Source organism: Leptodactylus fuscus, chromosome 8 (assembly GCF_031893055.1).
Source record: "Leptodactylus fuscus isolate aLepFus1 chromosome 8, aLepFus1.hap2, whole genome shotgun sequence".
NCBI classification, from domain to species: domain Eukaryota; kingdom Metazoa; phylum Chordata; class Amphibia; order Anura; family Leptodactylidae; genus Leptodactylus; species Leptodactylus fuscus.
This window is the reverse complement of record NC_134272.1, coordinates 36,015,601-36,035,054: the sequence shown is the minus strand read 5'-3', so window position 1 is coordinate 36,035,054 and position 19,454 is coordinate 36,015,601. Positions and strand designations below refer to the sequence as shown.

At 45.7% G+C, this 19,454-nt stretch overlaps 2 protein-coding genes across 2 annotated transcripts in view; one reads left to right on the top strand and one right to left on the bottom strand.

Annotated features, from left to right (window-relative positions):
• LOC142216492 (gamma-crystallin-1-like) overlaps positions 1-19,454 on the bottom strand; it is a 347,542-nt gene that overhangs the window by 213,427 nt on the left and 114,661 nt on the right. The gene's annotated exons all lie outside the window — the stretch shown is intronic.
• LOC142217426 (gamma-crystallin B-like) lies at positions 72-3,424 on the top strand. Its single transcript, XM_075285666.1, has 3 exons — positions 72-221; positions 325-567; positions 3,099-3,424. Exons 1-3 carry the CDS (start codon positions 210-212, stop codon positions 3,372-3,374), a joined length of 531 nt encoding a protein of 176 aa, XP_075141767.1. The 5' UTR covers positions 72-209; the 3' UTR covers positions 3,375-3,424.

Genomic DNA, 19,454 nt, shown 5'->3' with positions numbered 1-19,454 from the left:
TTAAACAGTTCTATAAACCCTACATGAAAAGCAACCAATTAAAGTACAGTCATACTGTATCACACAAAAAGGATCACATATAATGCACCTTTATTGTGAGGAAAGTGCACTTGTATGGAGAATGCAGATCAGCTACATAAGCTATCATATATATAAAGTTTCAGAGCCACTCCATTGAAGCTGTGAACACTTAGATCGCCTGACTCTTCATGATGGGAAAGGTAAAAAGAAGACACTAGTACATAGTTAATACGGTTATATTTAATATTCAAAATTGTAAATATTATTACATTCGACTTCCTTTTTTCTATTCTTTCTCAACAGATAATTTTTTACGAGGACCGAGACTTTCAAGGAAAGTCCTATGAATGTTCAGGAGACAATGCAGATCTGCATGCTTTCTTTGCTCGTTGCAATTCTATCCGGGTAGAAAATGGATGCTGGGTAATCTATGAACGGTCTAATTATATGGGACATCAATACTATCTTAAAAGCGGAGAATATCCTGACTACCAGAGCTGGCTGGGTTTGAATGATTCCATCAGATCTTGCCATTCCATTCCACATGTAAGTTGTCATTTTATGGTGAATATGTCAATTTATGTATTTTTTTGCTGGATATATACAGCACTGACCTTCCAAAACATAAGCACAGACAAGTTTTATATCATAATTTTTTAAAAATCTTTATAATTTTTTAAAAAATCTAATATCCATTTGTGGTTCCTCAAAGTATGAATCTACAGTATATATCGTACAAGGATGATTAGGCGTATTTACAGCACACTAATAGTTGTGTTAGTGGTCAGAAATTTCACCCTAAATTTCTAGAATAAATAGTGGCAGCAAATTTGCTTGATTTTTTCACACACATGCCATGACCATGCTTAAAGTTTGAGGATAGATATTAAAGTAAATTTTTCAGATAAATTCAGCTCCCAACACATGAACATAACACTCGTCAGTCACAGGCAAGACAAAAACACTCAGCTTTTTTGGTATGCATCTAACCAAACTTGTTACCGACTCCAAAATGATTACTATTCCAGGCCTCATCCAGATAGTGCTTGATTTTGCTACATGAAGTGTTTCTAAATATATATACATATATATACACAGTGAATCCCATTTAATCTTTTAATCTATGATGGACATCAAATTCTACCTATCATCTTTTCTAGAGGATGAAGATTTCATTTCAAGTTCTGACTGTTCAGCCCAAAGATTCATTTTGGGTCGAACTTCTTTAGATAGAATTGTAAGTGAAATTTTTATACTCTTGGGTTTCATCAGACCCCAGAATATAATAGATGGAGGCCAAGGGGCAGTGTAAAAGAATAGCAAACAGTTGCACTTAGCTTCCCTTAACTTGTCTGGGCCTCCTTGTGGCATCTGGTTCGCTTTCTGTGATCTCTTCTGGCCACTTGGGTGATGTCATGCACCAGGGATATGCCCAGGGGCATAACCTGAAGGGTTGCAGAGGGTGCAGTTGCCTCGGGGCCCAGAAGTCTTAGGGGGACCCATAAGCACTGGCATCAGTAATGAGATTGCAGCTTCCATCTGGCCCATAAGCTAAGGAGACCTACAGATTACCCCTAACCACAGTAAGGTGGATTAAACTCCTTAGCACCTGTAACAATCACTATCAAGAATTTGATGTAGGGATGAGGTAGGAGGCCCAGGACAAAAGATTGCACTGGGCCCAGAAGACTTTAGTTACACCACTGGTTGTTCCTGTGATTGAACATATGGGGTAGGCCCAAAAACTTTTTGGAAAATTCAGTGTGAATCTGATTCTATCCAAACTAGTTCACTCATCTCTAGTCTTTTCCAGTAAATTGTTTCAAGCAATGTTTGCTGTCCAGAAATATTAGATTTCTCACTTTTCCGTTGTCCTCCCTGTTTTTTTTTTTTTAGACAAACATGGTGGTTATATTGCAAGTTTTTGTACAAAAAAACTACCACAGAAAGTGTGCTATAGTGGAATGTGACCACAGGATATGTCTAGTGAGTGGAGGTAATTGTGGCAATGTAAGTGGCAGTATGACATGGAATGATATCATGGACCAGGGTGAAGGACAAGTTTGGCTAAGTGGTAAACTCGGCCAACTTCTTCCCTGCTGTAACCTATTGGCCCAGAATTCCTTGAGGTCACAGATATCTACTGGAATATAGGTACGCTGTAGGTACGACTATAGTTTTTGGTGCAGTCAGTGGGTGCAATTGCCTGTTTTGGCTTCATTTGGTGCTACAAGCTGAAAAAATATATGGTTCATTATGTTCAAGATACTGTTTTGACTGCTGATGCCAGTGTCTTGTAACTGTGAAACTGGAAGAGGAGGTGAAGTGCTGACTGAGTGAAGTGGATAGAGAATGTGAAGAATGCAACTGGCACTTGGAGTGGACTCCCAAAATTCTGCAGAATATATATGGTTATACAGTCTATCCTGATAATATTCCAAAATTTCCCCATTTTGGCTTTATAGTGAGGGTCTAAAAGCACTGCCACCCAGTACTCATCCCTCTGCATGATGTTAATAAGTAGAGATGAGCAAATTGGTTAAGCAGATTTACTTAAATGTCTGTAGACGATAACGGAATCAGTGGTGGTCCCATGGTGGTCCCGCTATCACAGAAGAGACACTGTTGCTCACTATTGCATTCAATAGTGGCAGTGGCTCTTTCTTGATAGTGAGACCACCACTGATAATAGTGGTGGTGGTCTCGCTATGTTCTATCCCTATACTGTGACCTCATAAGAGATAGTAAATAAAATTTAAATTTAGTGAACACATTGTCCCTGTGGTCTCCTGCATGCAGTAATTGTTCACCACCTTCTACTGCTCATACAGACGCTACACAATGATTAAGATGGCGTTCCGCTGAGTTGGTGCTCAACCAGCACTGGGGGCATCACCAATGCTGTGTGAGAACTCTCTCCAGCGCCGCCTCCATCTTCGTCAGCAACGTCCTCTTCATCCTCTTTGTTCAGGTGTAGGATTCAAAAAATATTCAGTTCCAGAACAACCCCTTTAAATCACCTGACTTGTGTTTAAAATTTGCTAAATAAAATCTTATGCTCTGTTTCCTCCTAACAGCATCGTGGATCCTACAGAATCAGGCTCTATGAGAAAGAAGACTTCCGTGGTCAGATGAAGGAATATGTGAACGACTGTTCAAATGTTAATGAAAGCTTCCATGCAAATGCTGTATTGTCCTGCAATGTTCTTGATGGTTACTGGATTTTTTTCGAAGAGCCTGGCTTTAAGGGAAATCAATATTTCCTTAGACCTGGTGAATATAGAAGATCAGCCAGTTGGGGATCTCCAAATTCCAAAGTTGGGTCTCTGAAGAAAATTATGGACTTTTATTAAATATACTACAAATAACATTTAAGGCAAATAAAAAAAATATTTGACTTTAATTACTCTAATTTTCTATTATATGATATAATGATACATTGAGAGAAGTTTTTAAAAGGGTGACCTGGCGTCCGTCTGGTGGAAATAGTAGACTCCAGTCAGGAGCCCACCAGGCCAATTGCAGCTCTTACTCGGACACCGTCCCACACAGTGGATGGTGAAAAAGTGGAAAGGATATATAGAAAAACCGGGAACTGGCAGAGCGCTAAAGGCAGCAAAATCCGTAATAGACTTGAAAAATAAAAATGACGATATGCAAGGTTAAGATGAATTGGTTCTGTTTTATTGCTCCAAGGACATGAACAATAGCTTAAAACGGCTACGCGTTTCGACACCGGGCGGGTGTCTTCTTCAGGCCAAGCAGGAAGTGTCCAGCAATAGCCTTAGAACCATAGCCTTTGGTGGGGTGGAGGTGGAGTATTAGTGACGTTCCATTTTGGAAACAGGGAAACGGCACGTCACTGTATTATCAGAAAGTTTGACCACCCCAGGGATATGGGTAATTATAGATTTTTTTTTAATGTACGTAAATAAGTAAGTATAATTGTATCAACCTATAGGACATAAAGCCATATAATAAATACAATCATGATAAACATAATATATATAAATAAATTGAATACAATTCAAATAAGCAATAAATATGCATACACACATAAAAATAGAAAAATAAATTCATCATTAATATACCATAGATAAAGTGCAAGTTATTATAAACATACAATGACATAAAATGTCACAATAAATATGTCAACTGTAAATAGGGATGTAAGCCACAGAGTCTAAAGTATTCTTTGATAGTGAAGATCTGGGTCAAAACATCAGCCTGACATCATATATGAATCCATTGGTCATACCCATAGACGAGAAGAATACTTAGTGTTTATGTGAAACATCAAGGCTAAATATACTAAAAAAATAGAGAAGAAAAACAGTACAAATCAAAATTGATAAAACCAATATACCGCACCACATACAACACAAAAATAAATACAACACTAAATGGCAGGTCAGAGAAACCTAATAAGATGCGCAATCCAATGACTTACTAAAGGAAGGAGGCAAAACTCAAATTGCCATTAAGGCCATGAGGCATAATGGTATTCAATGTATATATCCACTAAAATTCCTGTGACAGAGTTTTCTCCAATCACCAGATCAAGGTCCAATATATATCCTATCAATAGCATGAATGCATAACAATGAAGGATCTAAATTATGGACCAGTCTCAAGGGTTTGAGAATGGTCTGAAGAATTTCAATATCCATGGCATTCTGGTGTTTATTGATGCCCAGAACTCACTTATGTACTCGACGTCTAAATTCCCTAGTGGTGAGGCCGACATAAATGAATGAATTTTCATGGGCCTATGGCAAACTTAATTACACATGTAAGATTGACAGTTCAACAAGTGTAAGATATTGTATTCCCGACTATGGTCGGAATTTCAGAAGATAAAGGTCTACATTTTTACTGAAGTTTTTATTATGCATTTTGCACATTGTTAAAGCTAGTGCAGCTGTAATAGTAAAGGAAAGTCATATACTGTAATAGTCACCTTAAAGCAACTTTTCATAAACGAATACTACATATGAATATAATAAGGTTTTTAACATAGCTTATCAATAAATTGTTTCCTTGTCCAGTGATTAATTCACTCTCTTTCTCATGAAGAGAGGAGATATGGAAAACAGGATACAACACATGAAGTGGGTTAGTTAACCCTTATCTTGCCTTCTGCATAGGGCAGATAAATTAGCCTCACATAGAAGCCTGAGATAAAGGGTTAAAGGGATTCTACCATTAAAATCACATTTTTTGTCGATCACACGTAGGAATAGCCTTAAGAAAGGCTATTGTTCTCCTACCTTTAGATATCTTCTCCACTCCACCATTTGGTAGAAATCCCGGTTTTTGTCTGTATGCAAATGAGTTCTCTCGCAGCACTGGGGGCATCCCCAATGCTGTGAGAGAAATTTCCCACGCCTCCTCCATCTTCTTCAGGAACGTCCTCTCTGCGCTTCTTCTTCCAGAGGTGGGTTCAAACTTCTAGGCCTTGGGCCTTGGGCAGAGCTGACTGCACATGCCCACAGGCCACAAGAAAATGGCCACTTACACTGCTGTGTAAGCAGCCATTTTAAGTTGTGTAAGTTCTAATGGGCAACTTGCAGGAGGGGTAATGTGGCTGTGCAGCTGCTTTGTGATGGCTGACCAGGCAAGTAATCAAGTGGGATGCTGAAGAGGGGAGAGGAGGGGACCAGGTGACCATCATATCACTTTGGGTGTTTGGGCCGAGCCTGCAGCACATCTTCACCCTCCTTCTAGTAGTTTGGAATATACTTCTTCTACATGTATTAGCATTACTACTTTTCTATCTTCAAATACTCCATCATAATCTCTGCCTTCTTCTTTGGGCTATCCTGCTTTATCAAGACAATAACAATACCTCTGGAGCTCCACTGTGTAGTCACATCAAACAACAGCCATCTAAATCACTTCTTTAGCTAAAGGACCAGGACCAGGAGGCCATTTTCATAACTGAGAAGATGCATTGTATTCTGTACACCTATAAAACATTTTGTATTGTTAGATGTTAGTGCACCGCTAAACAAATGTCTTCACCAGGGGGCAAAACAGAAAGCCTATGTTGCTTTTTGAGAAACTCAGACTGTACAGTTCAACCAAAGCATTTACTTAAGTTTTTTACTTGTTTGTTGCACAATAAGTGTAGTGTTTACATAAGCATGGCAGTTACAGTTTACACTAGGTGGCACAATTAGAATTGGCAGTTGTTGGTCACACATGGTGATACAGACACATAAACAATCTGGAAACTGGCTCAAACAATCTTTCATACAAACAGCTGTGACCTAGCACAAGTCACTATTAGAGATGAGCGAACACTGTTCGATCGAATAGATATTCAGTCGAATATCAGGCCGTTCGAGGTATTTGATTCCAATCGAATACCACGAGGCAAACGCACTAAAAATTTGTATCCCCTCCCACCTTCCCTGGCACTTTTTTTGCACCAATAACTGCGCAGGGGAGGTGGGACAGGAACCACGACAACGGAGGCATCGAAAAAAAAATCGGAAAAAGTAATTTGAGACTGTGAACTAGACAGGAATAGATGTACAGGCAGGGTTAGCTAGGGATTACCTTTATTTAGGTGGGAATGCAGGGTGCAGCAGGGTTCAGCGCACACTCAGCTCTGCTACATCTGTGATGCTGCAGAGCTGAGTGTGCAGCAGGGTTCAGCACACAGCGCACGGCCAGCACTGCTACATCTCGACATAGGAATGCATTGACCAGCATTGATTGGCCGAATGCCATACAGAGTACAGCATTCGGTCAATCAACGCTGGTTCTGCCGGAGGAGGTGGAGTCTAAGATCAGTCCACAGCAGTCTCCATTCTGGTCCGATCTTAGACTCCTCCTCCTCACAGTCATGCCTCCGGCAGAAGCAGCGTTGATTGGCCGAATGCTATACTCTGTATGGCATTCGACCAATCAACGCTGGTCAATGCATTCCTATGGGAAAAAGTCAGCTGCCGCATATCGCAAGCTGACAGGGATCCCGACGTAATACAGTGACTTGGGCATGTTAGATGCCCCCAGATATGCTTCCCCTGCTGTCCCAGTTGCATTCCAGGGTGTTGGCATCATTTCCTGGGGTGACATAGTGGACTTGATGACTCTCCTTAGTCGAAGCGTGGGATCCCCTGAAACAAACATTTTTTCCCCCATAGACTATAATGGGGTTCGATATTCGTTCGAATAGTCGAATATTGAGGGGCTATTCGAAACGAATATCGAATATTTTACTGTTCGCTCATCTCTAGTCACTATTATCATCAGACTTACACAAATATCAAAGCTCAACATTACTCACTAAACTGAAATGCATGCAGCTCCAAACCCCGCACATCAACTTCACTTTGACCCACACTTGCACAGGTTAATCCACCAAGTACCTACAGGTTTCAGGGCACCTCCCTACAGTACTAATTGTTAGGTGATAAACAGCATGACTCTGGATAATACACTATGTACATACTGTAATACAAAATATACAGCATATATGCAGTCACCTTCAATCTTATACGTAAGGGAGAACATATGTGGTTTACCCCATTACATGAGAGTGCCTGATGACATTATACATGACAGCAATTTGCTTGCCATTCAGCGACAAAGTGACACAATATTCCTATGTATGTAGGAAAGAATGTTGAAAACCCAAAAACAAAGAAGATGCATTAGTATCCTGGTAAAACGTAAGAGGTATACTACTAGCTAAGATAGTAGAAGACATATAACATCCCTGCTCATGGATATGCCTTCCTGCATTGGTGGCATTGTGGTCTTCAGCAAAGATGGACAAATCCAGTTAACATGTCAAGTAGAATATCTAGCACCCTACCCAAATCTTTTGTTGGCACCTGACCTATCACGTACTTACACACAGACTTTCTTCTCCCTCATGCTGCTCTGCATCCGTATACATGGGGTGGACACTGTCTATGTGTGAGGCCACACGAAAAAGGAGCTTCAGGGCCCCTTCACACGGCGTAAACGTGCGCGTTTTTTGTGTGTTTTACACGTGTAAAATGTCTTCCCATAGGGTTGAATGGGGTTTTTGCGGAGTTGCGTAATACGCGCGTCTTTTTACGGCCGTACAAAGACGCGCGTCTTTTCCCATGCATTTCAATGGCTGCGTGTTTCGAAAACGTGGCGTATACGTGGCGCGTGTACGTCGCGTATCTTGGCGTATACGCGCCGCGTATACGCCGCGTATTTAGAATGCGTAAACCAAACCCATATTCATGGCCACAGCCCAAAAAGGCAGGGCCGTGGGTGTCAACCAAAACCAGCATCCATTTTAAGGACACACAGGATCTTCTGCATGTCAAACTGCATCACATCCTGAAGTGGAAAGAAGCTACCAGTGTCTTGTCATGTAAGTAGTGGCTAATTTTTCATGGAAATATGTTAAAAGTGATTGTTTTGCATACTTGAAAACATGTTTTCTTACCTCTTTCTTTTTATTTCATTCCAAAAATACAGACTTACATTATCGCCCACTTTGAACATTTTTTACATCAGCGCCCCACAGATAGTCCATCTCACAGACATCTTTGCTGTAAGTACTTTATCAAGTGTGCGATATTGTTTATGTCTTAACCCCTTCTTGGCCATGTATTTTTTTTCATTTTTTCACTCCCTACTCCAATCCCCCTTTGTTTTTTTGACATTTGCTGATGTTTTTTTTTCATTTTTCTCCCTTCAATAGAACGCAATTTATTCTGCGCCATTTTGGGCCCTACAACCCCAACAGCGCCCACAAATAGTGTGCAGCACTGCCAGCGGCTCCCCATTAGGCCATCTCACACACATCTTTGCTGTAAGTACTTTATCAAGTGTGCGATATTGTTTATGTCTTAACCCCTTCTTGGCCATGTATTTTTTTTTTCATTTTTTCACTCCCTACTCCAATCCCCCTTTGTTTTTTGACATTTGCTGATGTTTTTTTTTCATTTTTCTCCCTTCAATAGAACGCAATTTATTCTGCGCCATTTTGGGCCCTCCAACCCCAACAGCGCCCACAAATAGTGTGCAGCACTGCCAGCGGCTCCCCATTAGGACATCTCACACACATCTTTGCTGTAAGTACTTTTTTTTATAATTTTTTTGGGTTGTAGTGTTTAACCCCTTTAGCACAATGTTAGTGAGCCATTTTGCTACTTCCTTTTTCATTCCCCTACTCCTAAAGGCCATAACTTATTTATTTTGCGGCTCACAGATGCATAGGAGGGGGTCATCTTTGCCGCACAAATGTTTCTTCATGATGCCACCATTAATTTCTCTGTGGAATGAACTTGGAAGCTGGACTGAGTAATGGGAATGGTTTGATTTTGATAAACAAACAAGATGTCTGCAACCTTCATATGGCCTTTGGTTTTAGCACATACATTGTGCCAACTAAATTACATGTCCCCTGTATTCTGTGTTTGGTTCTGCTTGCTGCCCAAACATATTTTTTGTTTTGTTTTTTTGCCCTATTGCTGTTATTTTAGATGTTGAGAAGATGAATTGTGCTTTCACCACAACCACTAGGGTTCTCCAAAAAAAAGGGGGGTGAGCACTAATGCAATGCATGACAAAGGTAATGCATTTGTTTGGCCAAAAAAAGGCCAGGCTGCATACACCAGGGTGCTAAAGTAAATGACTGCATAGAAGCTTTGAGGCTTTCCAAGGCTTACACCAGTCATGGCAACGTGTCGTGGGGCCAGGAGGTTGGTGGATCCAGCAGCCAGCATTGGCCTAATTTCCATGCCCATGCGGCAAGGTGAACATGGCGCTACATGCGCCTTTCCACATCGTCCTACAGGGGTTAAGTAATAAAATAGGTCCAGGGACCAATTGTAGGCATGGCCGCTGTGTCTATACTGGGTTCACTTTTCAAACCACATGTGGCATACTATTACCGCACATGTGGGGAAGGGGTTAACATGCTACTATCCTTTTTAATTTTTTTTTTTTTGCTAAACCTAAAAATCGTAAGCCCATGCACACACGTGCTGTGGGTTAATATTTTCGTTTTCATGTCAAATATACGGTACCATTTATTGAATTTTCATACTTTTGTTTGCTTTTTAGACAACAACAATTCACATTGGAGATGTCGACCCCAAAAAAACCAACTAAAACCCAGTACCACCGCATGGATCTTGATGTGAAGCGCCTTGTAGAATTAGTAAGTTCATGCTACACATGCATGCTGCTTCATTCCATTGTTTAAACATGACATTTTTGGTGTAGCCATAATTTTCTATGTTTTTAGCCCCAATGCAATGTTTTTACATAATGAACTGTTTGAAGGCTTTAACATTCATCCGCTTTGAAACGTAAGGCAGCCCATGTTTGGCCGTTTGGACAGTTAAACCTTGCCTCATGTAGCTGCTAGTGTTTCAAACATAGTAGGCTGTAGTCTTGTCAAAACACCACCACACGCAATATGCTTGTAATTTTTTGCAGTTTGGACAGGAATTGGGCACACAATTAAGTTTTATTTTGCTTCCAGGTTCACACAAAACCCAACTTGTGGGACAAGGCACACGCCCTTTACTCGGACCGCAATGCACGAGATGCAGGGTGGATCCATATCTGCTCCCAGATGTTCCCGGACTGGTCCACCTTTTCCCGAAGCCGAAAACAGACAATTGGTGAGTAGCAAATATGTATATATTTAGCATGTTCGAATTTGCACACACAATATTTCACCTTAAATGGCTAGTGACATGCACATAATGCGAACTAGCTTTACACATAGTTCAGAATGTGAGATTTGTGCTCATCTTAGTTTGCCCTTATTCTTGTGATTGAAGTCGATTTTCAGGGCCAGTTTTTACATGCTGACAGTCAGTTGTCTTGATCGGTTGCCAATGGTTACCACCCTGAAATCTGACAACCTTCCATCACATGGGTGTTATCATGAACCGAGCTGCGATTGTAGTACAGTAGCTGCCTTATCAGACAGGGACACTCCATGTATGCCAACATCTCTGGCACACATGTAACTAACTAGTTGTGGTGGACCTGAAATTCATAATTTGCCACATTTATGCTGCCTGACATTGGCAACCAATGAAGACAAGACACAGTGACCACAAGATATTTAGCACACAACTGACAAAGTGCCATGAAACTTTTGCTTCAAGATAAGCATGTAAACACATGTTAGACACTTTTCATTCTCTTTGAAAGCAACACCAATTATGTCATTGGCAATAGGCCTATAACGTTTCCCCTCTCTCTTGTTTTGTCTTTCATATTGGTAGAAAACGATGTGCGCACACGGTGGAAAAGCGTGCGGGACCGCTTCATCAGACACAGCAGGCCACAAGAGCGCAGTGGGGCCTCTCCCTCCCAGTGACCCAAAATACCCCTGCAAGATGAGCTGCAGTTCCTGTTGACTGGCAGTGTTTCCCGGGAGTAAGTTTATTTAAGACTAGAGATGAGCGAACACTAAAATGTTCGAGGTTCGAAATTCGATTCGAACAGCCGCTCAATGTTCGTGTGTTCGAACGGGTTTCGAACCCCATTATAGTCTATGGGGAACAGATACTCGTTAAGGGGGAAACCCAAATCCGTGTCTGGAGGGTCACCAAGTCCACTATGACACCCCAGGAAATGATGCCAACACCTCTGGAATGACACTGGGACAGCAGGGGAAGCATGTCTGGGGGCATCTAACACACCAAAGACCCTCTATTACCCCAACATCACAGCCTAACAACTACACACTTTACACACTCAATACCACCTCTCTGACAGTAGGAAAACACCTTGAAACATGTGTATTTGGCACTTGCAGTGAGGAGAGCTTGTCACCAGCAGTGAATTTGGCCCTTGTAGTAAGTTGAGGTTGGCACCAACATTTGTTTTGAAAATCAGGGTGGATTGAGCCTCTAACCAGCAGAGTTTGGGCAAATTCATGGTGGAGGGAGCCTCTAAAAACCCCAGTTTGGACCAATTCATGGTGGAGGGAGACTCTAAAAACCCCAGTTTGGACCAATTCATGGTGGAGGGAGACTCTAAAAACCCCAGTTTGGACCAATTCATGGTGGAGGGAGCCTCTAAAAACCCCAGTTTGGACCAATTCATGGTGGAGGGAGCCTCTAACCAGCCCAGTTTGGACCAATTAATGGTGGAGGGAGCCTCTAAACAGCCAAGTTTTGGGAAATTCATGGTGGAGGGAGCCTCTAACCAGCCCAGTTTGGACCAATTCATGGTGGAGGGAGCCTCTAAACAGCCCAGTTTGGGCAAATTCATGGTGGAGGGAGCCTCTAACCAGCCCAGTTTGGACCAATTAATGGTGGAGGGAGCCTCTAAACAGCCCAGTTTGGACCAATTAATGGTGGAGGGAGCCTCTAACCAGCCCAGTTTGGACCAATTAATGGTGGAGGGAGCCTCTAACCAGCCCAGTTTGGACCAATTAATGGTGGAGGGAGCCTCTAACCAGCCCAGTTTGGACCAATTAATGGTGGAGGGAGCCTCTAAACAGCCAAGTTTTGGGAAATTCATGGTGGAGGGAGCCTCTAACCAGCCCAGTTTGGACCAATTCATGGTGGAGGGAGCCTCTAAACAGCCCAGTTTGGGCAAATTCATGGTGGAGGGAGCCTCTAAAAAACCCAGTTTGGACCAATTCATGGTGGAGGGAGCCTCTAATTAGCCCAGTTTGGACCAATTAATTGTGGAGGGAGCCTCTAACCAGCCCAGTTTGGACCAATTAATGGTGGAGGGAGCCTCTAACCACCCCAGTTTGGGCAAATTCATGGTGGAGGGAGCCTCTAACCAGCCCAGTTTGGACCAATTAATGGTGGAGGGAGCCTCTAAACAGCCAAGTTTTGGGAAATTCATGGTGGAGGGAGCCTCTAACCAGCCCAGTTTGGGCAAATTCATGGTGGAGGGAGCCTCTAACCAGCCCAGTTTGGACCAATTAATGGTGGAGGGAGCCTCTAACCAGCCCAGTTTGGACCAATTAATGGTGGAGGGAGCCTCTAAACAGCCAAGTTTTGGGAAATTCATGGTGGAGGGAGCCTCTAACCAGCCCAGTTTGGACCAATTCATGGTGGAGGGAGCCTCTAAACAGCCCAGTTTGGGCAAATTCATGGTGGAGGGAGCCTCTAAAAAACCCAGTTTGGACCAATTCATGGTGGAGGGAGCCTCTAATTAGCCCAGTTTGGACCAATTAATTGTGGAGGGAGCCTCTAACCAGCCCAGTTTGGACCAATTAATGGTGGAGGGAGCCTCTAACCACCCCAGTTTGGACCAATTCATGGTGGAGGGAGCCTCTAACCAGCCCAGTTTGGACCAATTAATGGTGGAGGGAGCCTCTAAACAGCCAAGTTTTGGGAAATTCATGGTGGAGGGAGCCTCTAACCAGCCCAGTTTGGACCAATTCATGGTGGAGGGAGCCTCTAAACAGCCCAGTTTGGGCAAATTCATGGTGGAGGGAGCCTCTAACCAGCCCAGTTTGGACCAATTAATGGTGGAGGGAGCCTCTAAACAGCCAAGTTTTGGGAAATTCATGGTGGAGGGAGCCTCTAACCAGCCCAGTTTGGACCAATTCATGGTGGAGGGAGCCTCTAAACAGCCAAGTTTTGGGAAATTCATGGTGGAGGGAGCCTCTAAAAAACCCAGTTTGGACCAATTCATGGTGGAGGGAGCCTCTAATTAGCCCAGTTTGGACCAATTAATTGTGGAGGGAGCCTCTAACCAGCCCAGTTTGGACCAATTAATGGTGGAGGGAGCCTCTAACCACCCCAGTTTGGGCAAATTCATGGTGGAGGGAGCCTCTAACCAGCCCAGTTTGGACCAATTAATGGTGGAGGGAGCCTCTAAACAGCCAAGTTTTGGGAAATTCATGGTGGAGGGAGCCTCTAACCAGCCCAGTTTGGACCAATTCATGGTGGAGGGAGCCTCTAAACAGCCCAGTTTGGGCAAATTCATGGTGGAGGGAGCCTCTAAACAGCCCAGTTTGGGCAAATTCATGGTGGAGGGAGCCTCTAACCAGCCCAGTTTGGACCAATTAATGGTGGAGGGAGCCTCTAAACAGCCAAGTTTTGGGAAATTCATGGTGGAGGGAGCCTCTAACCAGCCCAGTTTGGACCAATTAATGGTGGAGGGAGCCTCTAACCAGCCCAGTTTGGACCAATTAATGGTGGAGGGAGCCTCTAACCAGCCCAGTTTGGACCAATTAATGGTGGAGGGAGCCTCTAACCACCCCAGTTTGGACCAATTCATGGTGGAGGGAGCCTCTAACCAGCCCAGTTTGGACCAATTAATGGTGGAGGGAGCCTCTAAACAGCCAAGTTTTGGGAAATTCATGGTGGAGGGAGCCTCTAACCAGCCCAGTTTGGACCAATTCATGGTGGAGGGAGCCTCTAAACAGCCCAGTTTGGGCAAATTCATGGTGGAGGGAGCCTCTAACCAGCCCAGTTTGGACCAATTAATGGTGGAGGGAGCCTCTAAACAGCCAAGTTTTGGGAAATTCATGGTGGAGGGAGCCTCTAACCAGCCCAGTTTGGACCAATTCATGGTGGAGGGAGCCTCTAAACAGCCAAGTTTTGGGAAATTCATGGTGGAGGGAGCCTCTAAAAAACCCAGTTTGGACCAATTCATGGTGGAGGGAGCCTCTAATTAGCCCAGTTTGGACCAATTAATTGTGGAGGGAGCCTCTAACCAGCCCAGTTTGGACCAATTAATGGTGGAGGGAGCCTCTAACCACCCCAGTTTGGGCAAATTCATGGTGGAGGGAGCCTCTAACCAGCCCAGTTTGGACCAATTAATGGTGGAGGGAGCCTCTAAACAGCCAAGTTTTGGGAAATTCATGGTGGAGGGAGCCTCTAACCAGCCCAGTTTGGACCAATTCATGGTGGAGGGAGCCTCTAAACAGCCCAGTTTGGGCAAATTCATGGTGGAGGGAGCCTCTAAACAGCCCAGTTTGGGCAAATTCATGGTGGAGGGAGCCTCTAACCAGCCCAGTTTGGACCAATTAATGGTGGAGGGAGCCTCTAAACAGCCAAGTTTTGGGAAATTCATGGTGGAGGGAGCCTCTAACCAGCCCAGTTTGGACCAATTAATGGTGGAGGGAGCCTCTAACCAGCCCAGTTTGGACCAATTAATGGTGGAGGGAGCCTCTAACCAGCCCAGTTTGGACCAATTAATGGTGGAGGGAGCCTCTAAACAGCCAAGTTTTGGGAAATTCATGGTGGAGGGAGCCTCTAACCAGCCCAGTTTGGACCAATTCATGGTGGAGGGAGCCTCTAAACAGCCCAGTTTGGGCAAATTCATGGTGGAGGGAGCCTCTAAAAAACCCAGTTTGGACCAATTCATGGTGGAGGGAGCCTCTAATTAGCCCAGTTTGGACCAATTAATTGTGGAGGGAGCCTCTAACCAGCCCAGTTTGGACCAATTAATGGTGGAGGGAGCCTCTAAAAAACCCAGTTTGGACCAATTCATGGTGGAGGGAGCCTCTAATTAGCCCAGTTTGGACCAATTAATTGTGGAGGGAGCCTCTAACCAGCCCAGTTTGGACCAATTAATGGTGGAGGGAGCCTCTAACCACCCCAGTTTGGACCAATTCATGGTGGAGGGAGCCTCTAACCACCCCAGTTTGGACCAATTCATGGTGGAGGGAGCCTCTAAACAGCCCAGTTTGGGCAAATTCATGGTGGAGGGAGCCTCTAACCAGCCCAGTTTGGACCAATTAATGGTGGAGGGAGCCTCTAAACAGCCCAGTTTGGGCAAATTCATGGTGGAGGGAGCCTCTAACCAGCCCAGTTTGGACCAATTAATGGTGGAGGGAGCCTCTAAACAGCCAAGTTTTGGGAAATTCATGGTGGAGGGAGCCTCTAACCAGCCCAGTTTGGACCAATTAATGGTGGAGGGAGCCTCTAACCACCCCAGTTTGGGCAAATTCATGGTGGAGGGAGCCTCTAACCAGCCCAGTTTGGACCAATTAATGGTGGAGGGAGCCTCTAAACAGCCCAGTTTGGGCAAATTCATGGTGGAGGGAGCCTCTAAACAGCCAAGTTTTGGGAAATTCATGGTGGAGGGAGCCTCTAACCAGCCCAGTTTGGACCAATTCATGGTGGAGGGAGCCTCTAAACAGCCCAGTTTGGGCAAATTCATGGTGGAGGGAGCCTCTAAAAAACCCAGTTTGGACCAATTCATGGTGGAGGGAGCCTCTAATTAGCCCAGTTTGGACCAATTAATTGTGGAGGGAGCCTCTAACCAGCCCAGTTTGGACCAATTAATGGTGGAGGGAGCCTCTAAAAAACCCAGTTTGGACCAATTCATGGTGGAGGGAGCCTCTAATTAGCCCAGTTTGGACCAATTAATTGTGGAGGGAGCCTCTAACCAGCCCAGTTTGGACCAATTAATGGTGGAGGGAGCCTCTAACCACCCCAGTTTGGACCAATTCATGGTGGAGGGAGCCTCTAACCACCCCAGTTTGGACCAATTCATGGTGGAGGGAGCCTCTAAACAGCCCAGTTTGGGCAAATTCATGGTGGAGGGAGCCTCTAACCAGCAGAGTTGGGGGAAATCAGGGTGGAGGGAGCCTAGTATTAGCAGAATTGTGCAACGCTTATGGTGGATGAGTATGAGGATGCGGAGGAATTGGAGAGGTTGAGTACAGACATGGAGTTTCATGTTGGGGTGCTTTACACAGGTGGGCACAAAAATGACGGCTCTACCCAGTGGTGGTTCATTTTTATCAAAGTGAGCCGGTCGGCACTCTCAGCTGACAGACGGGTGCGCTTGTCAGTGATGATGCCACCGGCTGCACTGAACACCCTCTCAGATAGGACGCTGGCGGCAGGACAGGACAGCACCTCCAAGGCATATAGGGCAAGTTCAAGCCACAGGTCCAACTTCGACACCCAATACGTGTAGGGCGCAGAGGGGTCGGAGAGGACAGGGCTGTGGTCGGAAAGGTATTCCCGCAACATGCGCCTATACTTCTCACGCCTGGTGACACTAGGACCCTCCGTGGCGGCACTTTGGCGAGGGGGTGCCATCAAGGTGTCCCAGACCTTAGACAGTGTGCCCCTCGTTTGTGTGGACCGGTGAGAACTTGGTTGCCTACTGGAGGAACTGCCCTCCCTGCCGCCAACGTCACATGCTGGAAACATCTCCATCATATTCTGCACCAATTGCCTGTGGCAAGCATTGATGCGATTGGCCCTCCCCTCTACCGGAATAAAAGACGAGATGTTGTTTTTATACCGGGGGTCAAGGATAGCAAAGATCCAGTACTGGTTGTCCTCCATGATTTTGACAATACGCTTGTCGGTTGTAAAGCACCCCAACATGAACTCAGCCATGTCTGCCACAGTGTTAGTTGGCATGACTCCTCTGGCCCCACCGGAAAGTTCAATCTCCATTTCCTCCTCATCCTCCATGTCTACCCATCCGCGCTGCAACAATGGGACGATTCGAAGTTGCCCGGAAGCCTCCTGTATCACCATCACATCATCGGACAACTCTTCTTCCTCCTCCTCCTCCTCCTCCTCCTCCTCCATTAAACGCAGTGAAGCGGACAGATGTGTGGACCTACTCTCCAGCTGTGACGGATCGGATGCTATCCCTAACTCCTCTGTGTGATCTGAGTTATCCCTGATGTCAATCAGGGATTCTCTCAGAACACACAAGAGCGGGATTGTAAGGCTCACCATCGCATCCTCAGAGCTCACCCTCCTTGTGGACTCCTCAAAGACCCGTAGGATGTCACAAAGGTCTCTCATCCATGGCCACTCATGGATGTGAAACTGAGGCAGCTGACTTTGTGGCACCCTAGGGTTTTGTAGCTGGTATTCCATCAAAGGTCTCTGCTGCTCAACCACTCTATTCAACATCTGAAACGTTGAGTTCCAGCGTGTGGGGACGTCGCACAAAAGCCGGTGTTGTGGCACATGCAGGCGTTGCTGGAGAGATTTTAAGCTAGCAGCGGCTACTGTCGACTTGCGAAAGTGGGCGCACATGCGCCGCACTTTCACCAGTAGCTCTGGAACATTGGGGTAGCTCTTTAGGAAACGTTGCACCACTAGGTTGAAGACGTGGGCCAGGCATGGAACATGTTGGAGTCCGGCAAGCTCCAGAGCTGCTACCAGGTTCCGGCCGTTATCACAAACGACCATGCCTGGGCCCAGGTGCAGCGGCTCAAACCATATTGCCGTCTCATCGAGGAGGGCATCCCTCACCTCGGAGGCAGTGTGCTGTCTGTCCCCCAAGCTGATCAGCTTCAGCACAGCCTGCTGACGTCTACCAACGCCAGTGCTGCAACGTTTCCAACTCGTAGCTGGGGTCAATCTAACAGCGGAGGAGGAGGCGGTGGCGGAGGAGGAGGCGGTGGCGGAGGAGGAGGCGGTAGAGGAGGAGGAGGAGGGGGGTGTTCTTCTCGTGTCCCTGCCAGGAATGTTAGGCGGGGAGACGAGGTACACCGGGCCAGTTTGGGAAGCAGTCCCAGCCTCAACTACATTCACCCAGTGTGCCGTCAGTGAAATGTAGCGTCCCTGTCCGCATGCACTTGTCCACGCGTCGGTGGTCAAGTGGACCTTTGTGCAAAGCGCGGAACTAAGGGCCCGCCTGATGTTGAGTGACACGTGCTGGTGCAAGGCGGGGACGGCACACCGGGAGAAGTAGTGACGGCTAGGGACGGCATAGCGAGGTGCCGCAGTTGCCATCAGGTCCAGGAAGGCGGGAGTTTCAACAAGCCGGAACGCCAACATCTCCTGGGCCAGCAGTTTAGCGATGTTGGCGTTCAAGGCTTGCGCGTGTGGGTGGTTAGCAGTGTATTTCTGCCGCCGCTCCAATGTCTGAGAGATGGTGGGTTGTTGTAAAGAAACGCCTGATGGTGCCTTTGATGGTGCAGGAGAAGGAGATAAGACAGGACCAGGGGAGGATGAGGTAGAAGTCAACAAAGTGGCGGAGGCAGATGAAGTGGTGTCCTGGCTCGTCCTCTGGAGTGCATCGCCAGCACAGTCAGCAGTGGCAGTGGCAGAGGCAGAGGCAGAGGCAGTGGCAGTGGCGTGAACGGCAGTCGGCCTTTGTCCTGCCGTTGCTGCCTGCCACTGATTCCAGTGCTTGGATTCCAAATGACGGCGCATTGAAGTGGTGGACAGGTTGCTCTTCTCAGAGCCCCTAATCAATTTCGAGAGGCAAATTGTGCAGACAACACTATATCTGTCCTCGGCGCATTCCTTGAAAAAACTCCACACCTTCGAGAAACGTGCCCTCGAGGTGGGAGTTTTTCGGGGCTGGGTACGAACTGGAACATCTTGGGAGATTCCGGGTGTGGCCTGGCTTCGCCTAAGCTGCTGACCTCTGCCTCTGCCTCTAGCTACCCTTTTTGGTGCTGCACCTGCCTCAACATCCACACTACTTTCCCCGCTTGACATCCCCCCTGTCCAGGTCGGGTCAGTGTCCTCATCATCCACCACTTCCTCTTCCAACTCCTG